General features: G+C 38.3%; 1 protein-coding gene and 1 non-coding gene across 2 annotated transcripts; one reads left to right on the top strand and one right to left on the bottom strand.

The window, feature by feature from the left end:
* Nucleotides 1–9,634: 9,634 nt before the first annotated feature.
* On the bottom strand, nt 9,635–10,372 carry LOC145111223 (uncharacterized). The gene has a single exon (XM_079047518.1). The coding sequence runs from the start codon at nt 10,370–10,372 to the stop codon at nt 9,635–9,637; it is 738 nt and encodes a 245-aa protein (XP_078903644.1).
* Nucleotides 10,373–11,288: 916 nt separating this feature from the next.
* LOC145117896 (small nucleolar RNA R71) lies at nt 11,289–11,395 on the top strand. Its single transcript, XR_013712889.1, has one exon. It is a non-coding gene; the product is annotated as a small nucleolar RNA R71 (small nucleolar RNA).
* Nucleotides 11,396–19,352: the final 7,957 nt, after the last annotated feature.

A 19,352-nucleotide genomic window follows, 5' to 3' on the forward strand; every position in this document is an offset into this window, starting at 1 on the left:
GGATGATGCATGACCGAATTCCCTTCATCCTTTGACTAGAAACCGATTTCATGTGTTTGTAGCACACATTAGGACCGAATTCTATGTAAATTCAGTCATATAGGACCGAATTCACCCATTTAAAAGCCCATTAAGGCTGAACACAACCTTATATATAATGCCATAACCGAATTTACTTCTCATTTCTCACATTTCTCAACTGAATTCACTTCATTTAGCTCTCAAGTATCATCAAAATTCCTTTCATTTTCTCTCAAGTATCATCCAATATCTCCAAACCTTCATACCATTTCCTAGAAACCCTTTGAAGATTCACATAAACACCAAGAACACACCAAGAACGCCAAGAACACCTTCGAATATTCTAAGAACTTATTGTAAGTATTTCTTAGTTATTTTAGTGTTGTCTAACACTTTAAATTAATATATTTATTAATTTAGCTTCGATATCGTGCATAATTATTATTAGAATACGACTTCTCACACGGGTTTCTAAACTAGAGGATCATTACTACTAAACTGCATCTTCACTCTATCACTCACAAAAGGTGAGTTCATACCCCTATGTTTTACCATTTTTAAATGTTTTCAGGGGGAGAATACAAGTAGAACACAACATATTTGTGTTCACACTCACATGCGATTACAAACCATTCTTAATATTCTGATGCTTTTATAAATTTATTAAACTATTTTAAACTGTTTTCAAACTCTTAAATTGTCCTTTTATCAAATCATATTCATATATATATATATATATATATATATCCTTATGTATAATTAGGATTTAACAGACTTAGGACTGGTGCTTTTACCTTGACTCCTGTTCCTTGTTTGGTTGTGGGCTTAGGGAAGGATCATTTGTCCGACTGTCAGTTAAACTTTGATTATACATGCCAAGTATATATATGAGTATTAAACTTATTTCAATAACAGTGTGAATCAGTTCAGTACAAACATTACATTAGGAAACTATAATAGGTATAGTTTTGAGATCTATTCACACTACTACTAGTTCAAACTACATTACAGGAATTTAATACATACCTACAAACTACTTTCATTGCAAGTACATTATTTATTTACAAGAACAAGAGAACATATACATACTATACGTAAACGAGTTAATACTAAAATGTGATATACTACTTCATGGTGTGATGTGTGTTAAACGAACTAGTTTTATCCTACTTTTTACAATATGAATTAGACACACAAAGGCAGTGAACCTGTCTTTTAGTGGTATAGTTGGGTAAGTAGGGTATCGAACTCGAGGAACGGAAATTAAACTAATAACTAGAATTAACTAAACAAGTAATGAAAGCAAAAGGTTTTCTTTAGTTTTACAAGACTAGAAACTTTACCACATTAACTAACACGCAAATTAAGTAACTAATCAGCTAAAAACAAGTAAAAACTAACCAAATTCAGTAATAAAGAGGTTTATGTTTAGGTTCGATTCATTTACTCCTATGGTTGATTTAAGACAAATGCAATGGATTAATTGTTATTGGTTACCGACTAAGGTGATTAGATTCACATTCGCTATTACCAATCCTTAGGAAACAAATTAACTTAAGTAGTGATCAAGTGTTTAAACTAATGAATTTCCTAGTTTAATTATTTGAATTAAATAAGACTTGTAATTAGTTAATCAAATTAATAATTCAACTAACCTCTTGTTGATGGTTTATCACACAAGCTCATACATTAATTTACCCATTCTCTAGTTAACCCTAGTTTCACATTCACTATTCCTAGGCACATAACAATGTTTTCACATAAATTATATGAGGTAAGCAATTAAGAGATGTTCATGCAACTTAATTACTTGTCAATTAGCTGAAAATAGTTATGGTTAATGCATAAGGTTCCTTAACAAGCTTAATTTAACAAGATTTACCAATAAACAATCAATCCAAATCTAAATCAATCCATATGAGCAAACTTATCTACCCTAAAAAGAAACTAAAGGAATTAGTTCATAATTGCAGCAGGTAACAACCCAAAAACGAATTCTAATAATCCAAACATAGTTCTATTCAAGAATAAAGTGGAAAAGTAAACTTATGTTGCCTTAAATCTTCTTGGAATTGAGGATTAGGGCTCTCTCACGATTTCCAGAACTCCAGATGCCTTCTTGGTCGTCAAGTAATTCTCCTTCAAAATTCCAAAGAGTCTCAATTCGGGAATGTGACTTATATTTATAGTTATTAGAAAACAGGGTCTACTCGTCGAGTAGGTAACCGACTCGCCGAGTCCCTTCGTGGAATCCGTATACGGCAAGGACTTTGTGTTTTGCTTCGCGAACATTCGTGGGTACTCGTCGAGTAGACGTCCAGATTCGCCGAGCAGCTTCAGTATTTGGCTCTTTTTCTTCTTTCTTCAGTTCCCGAGCTTCCGATCGCATCTCCTGCTTCCTTTTGCTTCCGAGCATATCTTTTGGACTGAAAATACAAATTAAACATAATTAAGTACCTTTTGTCCATAAATTGCATTAAAATAGCCAATAAATGATAAAAATCTATACTAAATATATAGCTAATTATGCACATATAAAAATACCCCACACTTGACTTTTGCTTGCCCCCAAGCAAAACTGAATTTTAACATACTAATACCACATAAGACAATCCCAATCGAACCAAGCCATTATGCCAAGACCGCAACGCATGCATTTGTGTCTAAAGTTTTTCCTAAGGACCCCCCTCAATTCTAAATACTCACTTTCCTCATAAACACTCGCCCACTTCTTTTGAACAATGCTCATTTTATGCATCCCTCCGAATCCATCCGCAGAAAACCTCCTAGCCTCAAGGTATTTTTGGTTGAGCAACCCAAGCATACATAATCTTGACAATTACAACTTTTTGATACTACTATAGAGCTTAATTGAAATTCTTCACTTCTTTGATATTTGATCTTTTTAATTTCTTGAATTCACCACCTTCTTTGATTTGATTTTTGGTATCTTCAACTTTTGAATTTTCGGAATTTTGATCTTTTGATCTTCACTTTGATTGCTCCAAAATTCTTACAACTTTTACTTGTAATGCTCTCTCTCTTTTTTTTTACATGTATCTCACTTTTTTCTTTCACTCAAATCCTACATGCTTAAGAGGGGCGCTCAACTTCAACCTTTATTGATTAAAGATAAAAAATTTCCTGGATACATTTCTGGTACACGATGCTAAACATATTGCATCCCTCAAACTAAGCGAGGTTGTGTTTTTGTCCCATGATTTCGCTAGAATAAAGGAGGCCACAAATGCACTAGAACGTATATTGGCTCAACTAAACATTTGGGTCTTCACGCAATCATCAAACATAACACTAGCATGATTCCTAATTGCTTTTTAACAAAGTTTTCTAAATTAAATCCTAGCAATTTTATGCAAAAATGTCAAAAATAACTAAAATTTTAACTAATGTAACCAACCCCCTACCCCACACTTAATTTATGCAATGTCCCCATTGCATGTTATGCATGAAAAAAAAAACAAAGTAAAGAGGGAATTAGAACAAACTCCCATGGGATAGTAGTAGCGAGGCTGATGTTCTTCATTTAAAGCTCCATCTTCAATTGACTTTAGGCATGGGAACAGCTCATCCATGCCTTGGGTGCTAAATCTCGTGTAGCTAAGCTCCAAAAATGGCTTACGGAAATCTTCAGGAATTAATTTTCAAGAGAATATCATCAAATCATCAGCTTTAGAGGTGAAATGGAAGTCAGCTGTAGCGCAAAACTGGCAAAAGTCGTGAAATTGCATTGCGACTCGTCGAGTCCTATTTGTGCACTCGGCGAGTACATCGTTGTATGGAAAAATAAATCTTCTGCTCTAAGTCCGTTTCTGCTGTACTGAAGTAACATCAAAATGACACTTATGCTCATTTTTCTTCAATATTTAGACACTCTTTAACCATCTTCATAACCGGACTCGATACTTGAACTCAAAACTATATTTCCTCTCTTGCCTAGACTCGATTCTTCCTACTACTCTTTCACTCTCTAGACCCTTTGCATGCATACCCTTATCCAAATTCTGAAAAGAATCAGCAAACACAAGCAATAAAAAGGAAAAACAAACAATAAACATCCTACTTAAAAGTTTGAACAAACCAAACAAAAACAACCAAACAAATAAAAATTGTTTTAACACAACCCAACAAATAAAAAGGATAGATCTTAATCCTCATCTTCTTCCTCATTTCCTCCCGCTCCACTTGCACTAGCTTGATTTCTTCTTTGATTTTCCCGCTCTTCCCAACTCGCAACATAGGGATATCCGGGCCCGGGTCTAGGCGCAATGTTCATTTGTTCAAATAAATAAACAAATGATTCGCTGTGATAGTTCATGCTTCGTCCATGGTCATCTTGATAACGTCTCATCTCCATATTATACCATTCCATTGGTATCTCCTCTTCCACCGGAATGACCGGTGGGTCTTCTCGAACATTCTCTCTTCTTTGCCTTACCCTTCTTCCCAGCTCCTCCGGCATCAACACTTCATCCGCATTTGGGATTCCAAAATGTCCCCCACCATAATCCTCAACAATCCTTGCCCTCCTGAATAAAGTGGTGCTAAAAGGAGGAGAGGGAATCATTGTCAACATTCTTGCCTCCCCTTGTTCCAAGATCCCATATAACCTAGCCAGCTTTGTGACAAACATACCACCATTGATTTTGGACGTGACCCGCTCCTTAACCGCCCCTTCTGCTAAATATTTCGCCAAACAATATGGCAAATTGCAGAAAACATCGGGAGTAATGATGCTCCACATATAGAAAATATCAAGAGTGGGGACCTTATCATCGTCCTTCCGCATATTAATGGTTCTTGCGATAAGACGATGGATCAAGCGGTGGATTGGGGGAACGTATGCTTCCCTCTTGTGCAGAAGAAGGAATGTAGACTCGGTTAGAAATTGTGTTCCACCAAGTAGATGCAACCACCTCTTCAGGAAAGTCCTTGTGGCAGTGCTCCAAAAATGCCTCAACGTTTTCAGACATGATCACATTTTGATCATAAATTCCTAGCCTCCAAGCAAGTTCTGCTATGCTGCATTGGTGCAGCTCCCCTCCAAGACAAAAAGTGATAACGCCCGGGTTATAATAATCATTTCCACCTCGGAAGGAGATGGTAGCAAAGAATTCCTAGCATAGCTCCTGGTAAACATGTTCCTGAATCCTGAATAACCGACTCCAGCTGTCTCAAATGATAGTCGCCCCATCATTGTCAAAAGACTTGACCAAATAAGGAGTCAATTCTTCCTCCAATCCGGATTGACCTATCCAATGCCAGTCTATTTGGTTGGGCACATATATCTCCTTTCGTTTCAGTGTTTCCAGCTTGTTTTTCGCACGGGCGAGTGAAGGTTTGGAAGTTATTTATGGAAAATTCAGCCATGGGATGTCCCCATAACCGCATCCCCTTGAACTTTGTCCACGCCTAGACATATTTTCTGCAAAATAAAACCAAGAACACCACAAACAAAATACTGATAAATTAAAAGTGTCAAAATAATGGGCATCTGCAACCTGGACTCGCCGAGTAGAAGTCCTACTCGACGAGCAGGATGAACTGCGCGAGTCCATTCTGAGTCGGGCGAAATCAGCCGTCCAAACACACAAATTAGTCCAGGGGTTTGTCTTGGTATGTCTATTAAGCATAAAATTGCAAGAAATCATGTCTAAAACAACTTAATTCGACCTAACAATCAAAACCCTAGGATTGGAGTAAACCCCAAAATTCGGATTTCCAAAAATTACAGCCACTAATATACTCAGGACATGAACTTTGAGAAGATTAAGTAGAAAAACGTTACCTTTTTGGTTGAGGATGCAAGAAATAGCAAGAACTTGGAGATGAATGCTTGAGAGAGGGAATGCTTGTCGAGCGGCTGGTGGTTGCGTATGAGAATGTGTTTTACTAATTAGGGTTAAAACCCCTTATTCACATAATGTAAATTAAATATTTTTTTCGGGTAAATACGTGGACTCGCCGAGTAGATACGCGAATCCGCAATTTTTTGTGATTTCCAAAATGGACTCGCCGAGCAGATATATGGACTCGACGAATTTTTCGTTCTGTTTGACAAAAATTTGAGTTCTTAAATTTTATGCCACCAACTCCACACTTGAGCACTGCTTGCCCTCAAGCAATCATATTAAGCACAGAAGAAGATTTATTTTTCCATACAGCGATGTACTCGCCGAGTGCACAAATCGGACTCGACGAGTCACAATGCAATTTCACGACTTTTGCCAGTTTTGCGCTACAGCTGACTTCCATTTCACCTCTAAGCAGATTCTAACAAAAACGAAAGTAAAATGAAAAAGAAAGGTAAAAAGAAAGCAAACTCTAAACTCGGGTTGCCTCCCGGAAGCGCTTCTTTTTAAGGAGTCGTGAGCTGGACTCCTTCCCGCTTTACGTTTCTGTAATTTCTTCCAAATGCAGCCCTTCTTCAAGTCCTTCATCTTTTGGGATTCCTTCTTCATATTTCTTCACCCTATGCCCATTAACCTTGAAAGGGGTCCCATCTCTTGATAAAAGCTCAATAGCTCCATGTGGAAAGACTTGTTTCACCACAAAAGGACCATCCCACCGTGTCTTCAGCTTGCCCGGGAAAAGCTTTAACCTTGAACTGAAAAGCAACACCTTTTGTCCTTCATGAAAGTCCTTATTACCCTTTAATCTTTTGTCATGCCATTTCTTGGTTTTCTCTTTGTATATCAAGGAATTAGTGTAGGCCTCATTTCTAAGTTCTTCAAGGGCATTCATTTGCATCAACCGGTTGGTACGAAGTTCAGCCAACTCAAAATTGCACATCTTTAAAGCCCAATAAGCTTTATGCTCTATTTCAACCGGCAAATGACAATTCTTTCCATAAACTAGCCTATATGGTGTAGTACCAATAGGTGTTTTGAAAAGCTGTTCGAAAGGCCCAAAGTGCATCATCAAGTTTATCCGACCATTCCTTTCGATTTCCTCCAACCGACCTCTCCAAAATCCTTTTTAATGCCCGATTTGTCACTTCAGTTTGTCCACTTGTTTGTGGATGATAGGATGTGGAGAACCTATGATGTACCCCATATTTTTTCAACACTTTGGCTAATTGATCATTTTCAAAGTGAGTGCCTCGGTCGTTAATAAGAGATTTAGGAACTCCAAATCTTGAGAATAACTTTTTTAGAAATCGCACCACCACCCGAGCATCATTAGTAGGTAATGCTTGTGCCTCCGCCCACTTGGACACGTAGTCGACCGCCACCAAGATGTATTTATTCCCTTTTGACATTGGGAAATGTCCCATAAAGTCAATCCCCCAAACATCAAATATTTCACAAACTTGAATATTATGTTGGGGCATCTCATTTCGGGATGATATGTTCCCCGCTTGTTGGCATGAATCACATTCCTTGACATATTGAGCAGCATCTTTAAAAATTGTGGGCCAATAAAACCCAATATCAAAAATCTTTTTAGCCGTGTAATGTGCTCCATGATGTCCCCCAGCGGGCCCGCTATGGCAGTGTTCCAAGATTTCCTGACTTTCTTTCCCGAATACACATCTTCTTATCAGTCCATCTGCGCAGCTTCGGAAAAGGTATGGCTCGTCCCAATAGTAGTACTTGATTTCTGAAAAGAACTTCTTTTTTTCTTGGCGGGTTAAATCTTTTGGAATATATTCAGTAGCTAAGTAATTAGTTATATCCGCAAACCATGGCACCTCTCCTTCTATTACTAAAAGATACTCATCGGGAAAATTATCTCCAATCTTGTTTTCTTCCAACTCCTCTAAATGCGGGTTTTCTAATCTTGACAAATGGTCGGCAGCTACATTTTCCATTCCCTTTTTATCGCGTATTTCAATGTCAAACTCTTGTAAAAGTAAAACCCAACGTATCAATCTCGGTTTTGCATCTTGTTTAGCAAATAGATACTTTAAAGCGGAATGGTCGGTGAAAACAATAGTCTTGGACAAGACTAAATATGGCCGGAACTTGTCAAAAGCATATACCACCGCTAGCAACTCCTTCTCGGTAGTAGTGTAGTTCTCTTGAGTTGGGTTCAAAGTTTTGCTTACATAGTAGATCGGTTGAAAATGTTTATCAACCTTTTTCCCTAAAACAGCTCCCACCGCATAATCACTAGCATCACACATTAGCTCGAAAGGAAGATTCCAATTTGGGGCTATCATGATAGGAGTAGTAGTTAATCTTTCCTTTAATAAATGAAATGCTTCATAACATTCTTTAGAGAAATCGAATAGAGCGTCCTTCAAGAGTAGTTGAGTCAAAGGCCTTGTGATCTTCGAGAAGTCTTTAATGAAGCGACGATAAAATTCTGCATGGCCAAGAAAACTCCTCACCCCTTTTACATTTGTTGGAGGGGGTAATTTGGCTATTGTGTCAACTTTTTCTCTATCCACTTCTATCCCTTTCCTTGAAACTTTGTGGCCCAACACAATTCCCTCTTATACCATGAAGTGGCACTTTTCCCAATTAAGGATAAGGTTGGTCTTCTCACATCTAGCTAGCATCAAATCTAAATTAGATAAGAAATCTTCAAAGGATGACCCAAAAACCGAGAAGTCATCTATAAAGACCTCCATGAATTACTCGATCATGGCATGAAAGATGGCCATCATGCACCTTTGGAATGTAGCTGGTGCATTGCATAATCCAAAAGGCATGCGCCTATATGCGAATGTTCCCCTTGGGCACGTAAAAGTGGTCTTCTCTTGATCTTGTGGGTCGATTGGAATTTGAAAATACCCCGAAAAGCCATCGAGAAAACAATAATATAGATGACCGGAAAGCCTTTCTAGCATTTAATCGATAAATGGAAATGGAAAGTGATCCTTACATGTAGCATCATTTAGTTTTCTGTAGTCGATGCAAACGCGCCACCCGGTTACTGTTCTTGTTGGAATTAACTCGTTGTCTTCATTAGTAACCATCGTCATTCCTCCCTTCTTTGGTACTACTTGCACCGGACTCACCCATGGGCTATCGGAGATCGAATAAATGATACCCGCATCTAATAATTTAACCACCTCCTTTTTGACAACTTCTTGCATGTTTGGGTTAAGTCTTCTTTGGCGTTGAACTACAGGTTTGGCTCCTTCTTCTAAGTTAATTTTATGAGAACAGTAAGCTGGACTAATTCCCTTGATATAGGTGATCTTCCATGCTATGGCACCTTGCCTCTTCCTTAGCACTTCCACAAGGCTTTCTTTTTCATGTTTGGCTAGATCAGCAGCTATAATTACGGGTTTTTGTTCCCCATCTTCAAGAAATGCATACTCCAAATGATTAGGTAGAGCCTTAAGTTCAGATTTTGTGTTCTGAATGATGAACACGTCGAGTCCAGTGAGGGGACTCGTCGAGCCCTGGGTGAAATTCGCGATCGATCGAGTTTCTTTGAATGGACTCGTCGAGTCGGTCGAGGCTACTCGGCGAGTCGGATGTTCTGTACTTCTGATCAGATCATTATATTCAGCTTCCTCGAGCAGTCTCTCTATTTCCAGCAGGTCTCTTTCAGCATCAAATTCTTCTTCAAGGGTGATGGTGGACTTGTTTGGCTCAACTTCATTCCATTCCTCCATTAACTCTTCCAACATATCAACTTAGAATGTCATGTCATCACTACTCCTTGCATGCTTCATGGCTTGATCAACCCCAAAAGTAAATGATTCGTCTCCCACCCGAAGAGCAAGTTTAGAATCTCGCATTTCAACTATAGCACTTGCGGTGTTTAGGAAAGGTCTTCCAAGTATGATCGGGACTTGAGGGTCTGCTTCCATGTCTAATACTATGAAGTCCGCGGGGAACACGAATTTATCAACTTTAACCAATAGATCTTCGCATATTCCCCTTGGGAATGTGATCGTTTTATTTGCGAGGTGAATTGCCATTCGGATTGGCCTTGGCTCCGAAAGACCTAATTTCTTGAAGAATGAGTAGGGCATGAGATTTACACTTGCCCCTGAATCAGCCAATGCATAAATGGTAGCTAAGTTTTCGAATTGACAAGGCAAGGTTAAGCTTCCCGGATCACCCTTCTTTTTAGGTAGCTTGTTTAACATGGCAGCTGCATAGTTCTCATTTAGGACCACCTTCTTCACCTCTTCCATCTTCTTTCTATTAGTTAGAAGCTCCTTGAGGAATTTGGCATATTTAGGCATTTGTGCTACCGCTTCTATGAATGGCATATTAATTTGAAGAGCCTTTATGTGTTCCAGAAACTTCTGGTAGTCAACATCATTCTTTTCTTGTCTAGCTTGAGCTGGAAATGGCAGTGGAGGCTGATATGGCTTGACAGGAGGCTTGTTTTTCTGTTCAGGTGGGGGACTCGTCGAGTCCATAACTTCGACTCGGCGAGTCGGGTCGGGAATTTGTGATTCTTCATGTTCTGCTTCTTCCTCTTGAACCAGCTTAGGATCTTCTTGCTGAATAGGGGCCAGAGGAGTTATAATATTCCCACTCCTAGTTGTTACGATATTTATATGTGCACCTTTTGGGTTACTTTCGGTATTACTAGGAAGTCCACCCGGTCGTCTCTCGTTCACTTATTGTGCAAGTTGGCCCAGCTGTTTTTCTATGTTGAGAATAGATGCTTGCTGATTCCTAAGCAGAGCTTGTTGATCTTTCATCATGATTTGGTGCTCTCTCAACATATTTTGTTGATCTTTGATTACCGCATCGGTATCATTATGTCTTTTCTCGGAGGCGGCCACGAATCTTGTAAGCATGTCTTCCAAATATGATTTCTTTTCATACACCGGTTCCTCCTTTTGATAAAAGCCTCTATCTTTTTGCTTATATTTTTCCTCCCTTGTTTTTTTATACTCTTCATATGGTAGCCATTCTTTCTTGGGTTTTCGCCAATTGTCATTATACCTATCACCACTTGAATAGCACACTTGCACTTTCCGGTTCCCGTTTTCATCAAGGTCACAATCTTTAGTAAGGTGGGGCCCTCTACAATTTTCACATCCCACTCTAATGGCATGGATGGATTGGTCCATCTTAGTTATTCTTCGGTCCATGCTTTCCAATTTTGCCATCATTGCCGCCATGTCATCGGTAATAGAATTCACCACCCCTCGAGTTAAGTCATTCCTTGGGTTGTGATATTCTCTAGAGTGCTTAGAGAATTCTTCAATTAGAGCCTTTATCACTGGGGGTGCTTTCTTTGTGAGTGGTCCTTGCGAATCAAGGAGTTGCCTGGTTGTCACATTTACTCCATCATAGAAAATGGAGACTTCTTGTTGGCTGTTTAGGTCGTGATGTGGGCAATTTCTTAGTAAACCCTTGTATCTTTCCCATGCTTCATAAAGTGACTCTCCAGCTTGTTGTTCAAAATTGGCATTGGCTTTCTTCAATTTGGCTATCTTTGATGGAGGACAAAATTGGTCTATAAATTCTTCTTTCATTTTAGTCCAAGTAGTGATGGATCCTGGAGGGAGTGATTTCAGCCAATCTTTCGCGGCTCCCTTGAATGTGACTGGTAGCATACGTAGCAAAACAGTGTCGTGAGCCACATTAGGGACATTGAAGTAGTCGGCTATGTCATTGACCTCGTCAAGATGCTTGTATGTGTCTTCATGATCCTTCCCGTAGAATGGGATTTCCTTAAGTTGAGCAAGTATGTGGCCCTTGAGTTCAAAGGTGGAAGTTATGGGAATCGTGGGTTGCACGAGTCCCGGGCCGGTGTCGTCACGCATCCTTTTCTTCCATTCACCCATGGGAACTTCATCGATGTTAGCCATGTTGTTAGCTAGTTCGCCCTCTATGTCGCTTCCTTCTCCAAATTCACTTTCTTCCTTTTCGGATTCGTACACGATATCGTCCTTCTTCGGGTCTTCGTCCGCCTCTGAAAAGATGCTGGATTCTCCCACTTTCTTGCACTTTTTCTTACTAAAAATAGATTTTAGATTCTTCAACGGCGAATTCTTCGATGTTGCGGTTTCTCCTACGGGTTTGCCTTTGTTTTTCCTCAAAGTTGCTTCCGGGTCTTCAAGTGGTGGAATCAAAGGTGTACCTCCTCCTCTGGTCATAAACGACTGCAATCAAAAAAGAAAACACACGTAAAAAGAACAAAAATAAACTAAAAACGAACTTCTATTTCAGCGATGGACTCGTCGAGTAAGTGCGACTGCACTCGGCGAGTACAGAGCTAAAACAGAAATAATTTAAACAAAAGATCTAAAAACATAAAAACTTAAAATTTAACCTAATAACTAAATTTCTAAAGCAGTAACTTTGTGCAAGGTGGATCTCACACAAAGGATCGATAATACTAGAAATTAGATTTAATTTTTGAACCGTTCCCCGGCAACGGCGCCAAAAACTTGATGTGTGTTAAACGAACTAGTTTTATCCTACTTTTTAAAATATGAATTAGACACACAAAGGCAGTGAACCTGTCTTTTAGTGGTATAGTTGGGTAAGTAGGGTATCGAACTCGAGGAACGGAAATTAAACTAATAACTAGAATTAACTAAACAAGTAATGAAAGCAAAAGGTTTTCTCTAGTTTTACAAGACTAGAAACTTTAACACATTAACTAACACGCAAATTAAGTAACTAATCAGCTAAAAACAAGTAAAAACTAACCAAATTCAGTAATAAAGAGGTTTCTGTTTAGGTTCGATTCATTTACTCCTATGGTTGATTTAAGACAAATGCAATGATTTAATTGTTATTGGTTACCGACTAAGGTGATTAGATTCACATTCGCTATTACCAATCCTTAGGAAACAAATTAACTTAAGCAGTGATCAAGTTTTTAAACTAATGAATTTCCTAGTTTAATTATTCGGATTAAATAAGACTTGTAATTATTTAATCAAATTAATAATTCAACTAACCTTTTGTTAATGGTTTATCACACAAGCTCATACATTAATTTACCCATTCTCTAGTTAACCCTAGTTTCACATTCACTATTCCTAGGCACATAACAATGTTTTCACATAAATTATATGAGGTAAGCAATTAAGAGATGTTCATGCAGCTTAATTACTTGTCAATTAACTGAAAATAGTTATGGTTAATGCATAAGGTTCCTTAACAAGCTTAATTTAACAAGATTCACCAATAAAGAATCAATCCAAATCTAAATCAATCCATTGGAGAAAACTTATCTACCCTAAACAGAAACTAAAGGAATTAGTTCATAATTGCAGCAGGTAACAACCCAAAAACGAATTCTAATAATCCAAACATAGTTCTATTCAAGAATAAAGTGGAAAAGTAAACTTATGTTACCTTAAATCTTCTTGGAATTGAGGATTAGGGTTCTCTCACGATTTCCAGAGCTCCAGATGCCTTCTTGGTCGTCAAGTAATTCTCCTCCAAAATTCCAGAGAGTCTCAATTCGGGAATGTGACTTCTATTTATAGTTTTCAGAAAACAGGGTCTACTCGTCGAGTAGGTAACTGACTCGCCGAATCCCTTCGTGGAATCCGTATACGGCAAGGACTTTGTGTTTTGCTTCACGAACATTCGTGGGTACTCGTTGAGTAGACGTCCAGACTCGCCGAGCAGCTTCAGTATTTGGCTCTTTTTCTTCTTTCTTCAGTTCCCGAGCTTCTGATCGCATCTCCTGCTTCCTTTTGCTTCCGAGCATATCTTTTGGACTCAAAATACAATTTAACCATAATTAAGTACCTTTTGTCCATAAATTGCAATAAAATAGCCAATAAATAATAAAAATCTATACTAAATATATAGCTAATTATGCACATATCATGGTGCTTAGTAATATTCTTGCTAAGTCATGTTTTATAACCAGAGTCTCCTGGGGGGAGAGCGTGAGTTTGTGTATAGATCTATACGGGACTGACAATCCCGCACCTTGGTTGTTAGCTACAGTTGGGACTGGCAGGTCTACGGGTGACAAATGTCATAACTTTTCGACGTCTGAAGAACGTCGTGTAGAATACTAGTCAATTAAGTATGGTTATAATCTCATTCACATTAAACATTAACTAACCACTTCGGTTTACAAATCAAACATTTCTTCAGTGGTTTTATTTCAAGTAATAAGACTACCTACCATTATTTTCCACGTACTAATACACTAGGGAGTTCATATTAGTGTGGTACAATATTTTCTATCAAAGAAACATACATTTATGGAAAACACACACACTCACACTATTTCAGAGTACAATAACATACAAAACATTTTGGTCTTAAGGCCTAAGACTGCTTTTCATTTAAATAGAGAAAATATGGGATTTTCTGGGTAACATACTATCATTTTCATGGAACAAGTACAAACATCAAATACTAAATGCTTATGAACTCACCAACTTAAATGTTGATACTCTCTTTTCAAAATAACTTGTATTCTCAGGGAACCAGTAGACAGGTACACTCATGCAGGTTTTTGAGAAGATGGAGCTTACTCAAGGCTCTTCCTTTATTGTTTTACATTTTTGGTGTCATACAACTATACAAAGAACACACATCTATTAACTATATTATTAATACAATGGATGTTGTTGCTTGTTTTGCTATTGTGCATTGTTATGATATTGTACATGACGTCCTCCGCCCCCGAAAGTTTCCGCCGTTCCGGTTTGGGGGTCTGACAGAATGCCATACTTTTCACTAAATGCTTAATCCTTACAAATCTAAACCCATAACTTCATATTTGGTTACCTTAATGGATAATGTTTCCAACTTTATCCATTAGAACTCCACCACAAGGAAAGATCTACAATTCTAAGTCCACTAAGTCCTTAGAGAGGCCAAATATTGGACTTGGACACAAAGTAACTCCAACCATGACTCTTTTCTCAATTACCAGAAGCTTATAGACTAAAAAATGACCATAACAAGCTCTGGAGTTCCTCAAACTCCAAGAGCATCCATGGAAGGGACCAAAACTACCCAAAATGACCCTAAACGTGAATCTAGAAGAAGAAATGCCAAGGTATGAACTTTATACCTCAAATAGTTCAGAAATCAGAAGAGAATTGTAACACCGTAAATTTTCAAACAAAAATTTTCATTTAAAAACCCAAATATCTCATTTAAAAATCACATTTTCCCCAAACATTAAGTTATCAAAACACATGTCTCAAAAACTATTTATAACACAAATCCAGGATCTTCCAAAAACATATCTCCGATGCAGGTGTGTGTACAATCAAGTCGGCGCCTTCCCGTGATCCTGAGAAGTACCTGAAACACATAACACATAACACGGTAAGCACGAAGCTTAGTGAGTTCCCCAAAATACCACACGCAACTCATTAACCACTCTAGGCTATAACTTAATAAGACCCTCCGGTCAATGTGTCTCAGTGTGACCCTTTGGTCCCAACTCAATAAGCTCATAATAACAATACTCAGCATAAATCACAAGACATGATGCAAAATATTAAGATACACAGTTAAGCACAATAAACATCTCAATCACACAAAGGTACCACTCATGGCAAGTATAGTGAGAAGACTCACCTCGTAAGCTAGCAAGTAAAAGTCTCGTACTCGTAAATCTCGAACTAGCCTCCGCCTAACACATAGGATAATCATCTCTAATTAATACTCTACTTATAATCAAATATACCAAAGGTTGTTCTCTCTTTCTCTCTAACTCTTGGAATGGGTAAAAGACCATTTTACCACTCCATTGTCTCCATTACTCATATTGACCAAACCCTAAAGTCAACATAAGTCAACTCGAGTCAACAGTCCAAGTTTGACCCGACTCGCCGAGTGCATCTATGTGACTCGTCGAGTCCACCTGTTCTCCTCAGAAGTCTCATGAAAGGTCCAACTCAGCTCGTCGAGTTGACCCCCAACTCGTCGAGCTTCCGCATGATCAAGCCCATTGGGACAACCCTAACCGACTCGTCGAGTTAGGACATAGACTCGGCGAGTCTCTTCGATCCGATTTCTCATTCATACGTTTTAAGGCAGATCTATCACTCCAAACACTAGATCTACCATCCTAAGGCTCGATTGTTACGTAAAGCTTCGATCTTTACGCTCGTGCATGGTGGTTTTGCCCCAATCTACCAATACATGTTCCCACAAGATGTTAAACACCATACTCCTCATATGGATGAATAAAGTTGGGACCTTTGTGCTCTAGGGACCTCACAAGGTCCAGATCTGAGGTTTAAACCTCTTGATAACTTAACATGCTCAAAGTCCCAAATAAAATGTGATGAAAACCCTAATTTCTCAAACTCATGAGATCTAACCAAATAAAGGGGAAAGGTTCAAGCTTTTTACCTTCCTCTTGAAGCTCTGGACGAAATGGCCAGAACCCCAATAGCTCTTTCTTGTTTCTTGCTGAACAAACTCCTTTTCCTCCTCTAAGATGCACTAAAATCCTTCAAGGTTAGCTTGGAGACTCTCTTAGCTCACTACACTCGTTTAGGGTTTCACACAGTAGGGTTAAGCAGCTGGTCAGCCGCAAATGAGGCTATAAGTGTCCTTATATAGGCCCCAAACCCGGGGATTTAGGGTTTCTCTTCATAACGTCTACTCGGCGAGTCGACTCTCTGACTCGTCGAGTAGATCATTAATCCCACGTGGCACATCGCGACTCTACTCGACGAGTTGTAGCACCAACTCGTTAAGTTGCTCAATAGTCCTCAAAAATAAATAAATAGATAATATACCTGAAAGTCCGGATGTTACAAGAATGATGGATCCAAACCAACTCCTTGCTTCCTTGCACCAATGTGAACTTCATTCTTCCTCAATCTTCACTACAATCCAAAGAATAAGCTCCAAATCAAGAAGATAGGCTCTCAAACATGCATGAAGGATAATGGTTTCATTTCTAAGGGTTAGAGGTGGAAGAGGATGCCCTAATCCTTGAGATTAGGTGGTTAAATATGGAAGAAACCCTAAAAGATAATGGGATTGGAATGCAGCAGCTGCCACGTCGTAACATTCCTCTTTCCACGTCGTGTCGGTCATCAGATACACATTTCACACATTTAGCATGACACATTGTGGTGCTCCATTCACCACGTCGTGGCACTAGATTTTTCCAAAAATCTAAGTCCTCAACTGATCCATCATGGAGAACGAGTGTTACATGTGTGTATGTGTGTATTCACAAATGTGTATGTTTGAGCACATATTTATGTGTGTATGTGTGTGTTTATCTTAGTCTTTGCTAAAAAATTCATGTTTGACCAAAAAAATTCATAGTTCGTCAAAAAATTCATATTGACAAACTAAACCTACAATAACCGACCACAATGATAGTTTTTAAACAAGACAAACAAGTTCAAATTTAAGATGTGTATAAGAAAACTTAGGTGACTAAATGTGTACACAAAACAAAGTCTGTTACCTTAATAAGTCATTATCTCTTTATAGTTTGACGTCAGACTAAACAAATTTAGATTGATATAAGTTTTTGGTTTCGTCTATGGTTCCAAATATATTTAAAATAAGGCCGAAAGTTGAATATTTTGTTAATAAAATAAAACATTGTCATGTCGTTACCATATCATCATCTTGTCACTGTTAAAGCAATAGTCCAATAAGTAAACAAGTTACGATATACATTTTTCTTTACATAAATGGAACTTCAGTGATAAAACATCTTGAAAAAAGGTTTAAGGTACCCATATGAAACAATCTGAAAAGTTGTTTGCTATTTAGTGATATTAGCTGTCTTTCAAACTTGAAAAACGTTGTACTAAACATCAACATGTCTATTTATTAATTTATTCCCATAACAATGTCTAAAAGGTAGGGTTAGGCCTTCGGTGCCTATAGATAAAGGGGCACCGTCCCTTCCATTCCATCCAAGCATCCACATAATGCTATATCATATATGGATTCTATTGATTAAATCAAACCAAATTATGTATTAATTATGTGGGTAAATTACACCAATCGTCCCTCGTGCATATGCCAGAAAGCGTGTTTAGTCTCTATTTTTAAAAATTAACTCGGACCGTCCCTCGTTTCTTTTAGACTTGCACGCTTCATCCCTATTGACATAAAATGACTATTTTGCCCTTAATAATTTCTTTTTTTCATTTTCTTTTATTTATATATAATTTTTTTTATTAAAAATAAGAATAAACAAAAAAATACCCCCACCCTTCCCCCTTCCATTTCTTCCTCGATCTGAAGGTCGAATAAAACATATAATTTCTTCTGCCTTCGTCTCCTTCTTTCTCACTCGATCCCTACGCCAACGAAAACCCCATCACTGCCACCTTCACTAACTTTGCCATCATCACTATCATCTCTAACCCTTAAAACATGCAACAAGATTCGACTATGGCCACCATATTCTCCATATATTACCCACCCTACGAAGAATCCATCGAAACAAAATCGATCAGGACATCCATGGTGGTGATTTTTCCAGATTTGTCAATGTCGTACATGTCGGGGTTCCTCTCTTCATAGAGCTTCAACAAAAGAATATACCCAACTGACCATAGCTTTATTTGATTTGCCAAATTGCTTGACAGGAAATTGAGTTTCGAGAATTCGTATGTACCAAGCCGTAATTTATCCCGATATCATGTGATGAACCATCATAGTTCTTTAACAGGAGAGGGAAATCCATGGTGGTGATTTTTCCAGATTTGGTAAAAAATCATATCTGCTTAAGGGTTGAACGAATACAAGTGTGTGTTTCCATAAGAATCCATCGAAACCAAATCAAACCAAATCAACCAGAAACACAAAATCAAAATCGATTTAGGAAGGATGGAGAAGGGGAAACGAAGAAATGGGGATAAGCTGCTCAGTGAAACAATTGGGAAAGGCATCTTTCGGAGACTAAACCTTCACCCGTTTCGTCCGATCTCATCTTTGCCTCTCATTGGAAACATAAATTTGTGATGAGGTGTTCTTGGTGTTGCTAGAAGGGTGTTCATCAGATGGAGTGTGGAGGTGGGAAAAGATGATCTAGACACCAGAACCTTCCTCCTTCCCATCGACCCGATCGTCGGAAACTACCTCCATATATGTCGAAAATTGTTGAATTGAACGTCGCCGGAATGTTGGAGGCTGAGGGTTTGATGCTCGTCGGAATCCTAGAATGTGAGGGTGAGGTTTAATGAGAGAAAAGATAAATAAGGGGAAGGGCCGTTATTTTTTTTTTCTAAATATAATTTATAGTTAATAATACTAAATAAACAAAAAATAATTAGAAAATAAATAAATAAAGGGCATTATGGTCATTTCAGATCTTATATGGACTAGATTTGCAACAAAACCACGTATGAGGGACGGAGTGTGCAACTTTTAAACAAACGAGAGACGGTCCGAGTTAATTTTTAAAAATAGGGACTAAACATGCTTTCTGGCATGTATACGAGGGACGATTGGTGT

Source organism: Lactuca virosa, chromosome 5, assembly GCF_052849685.1.
Source record: "Lactuca virosa cultivar CGN04683 chromosome 5, Lactuca_virosa_CGN04683_v6, whole genome shotgun sequence".
NCBI lineage: Eukaryota > Viridiplantae > Streptophyta > Magnoliopsida > Asterales > Asteraceae > Lactuca > Lactuca virosa.

Coding starts and splice junctions, on each gene's coding strand:
- LOC145111223 (XM_079047518.1), bottom strand. CDS start 10,372: ATGGACTCGACGAGTCCCCCACCTGAACAGAAAAACAAGCCTCCTGTC.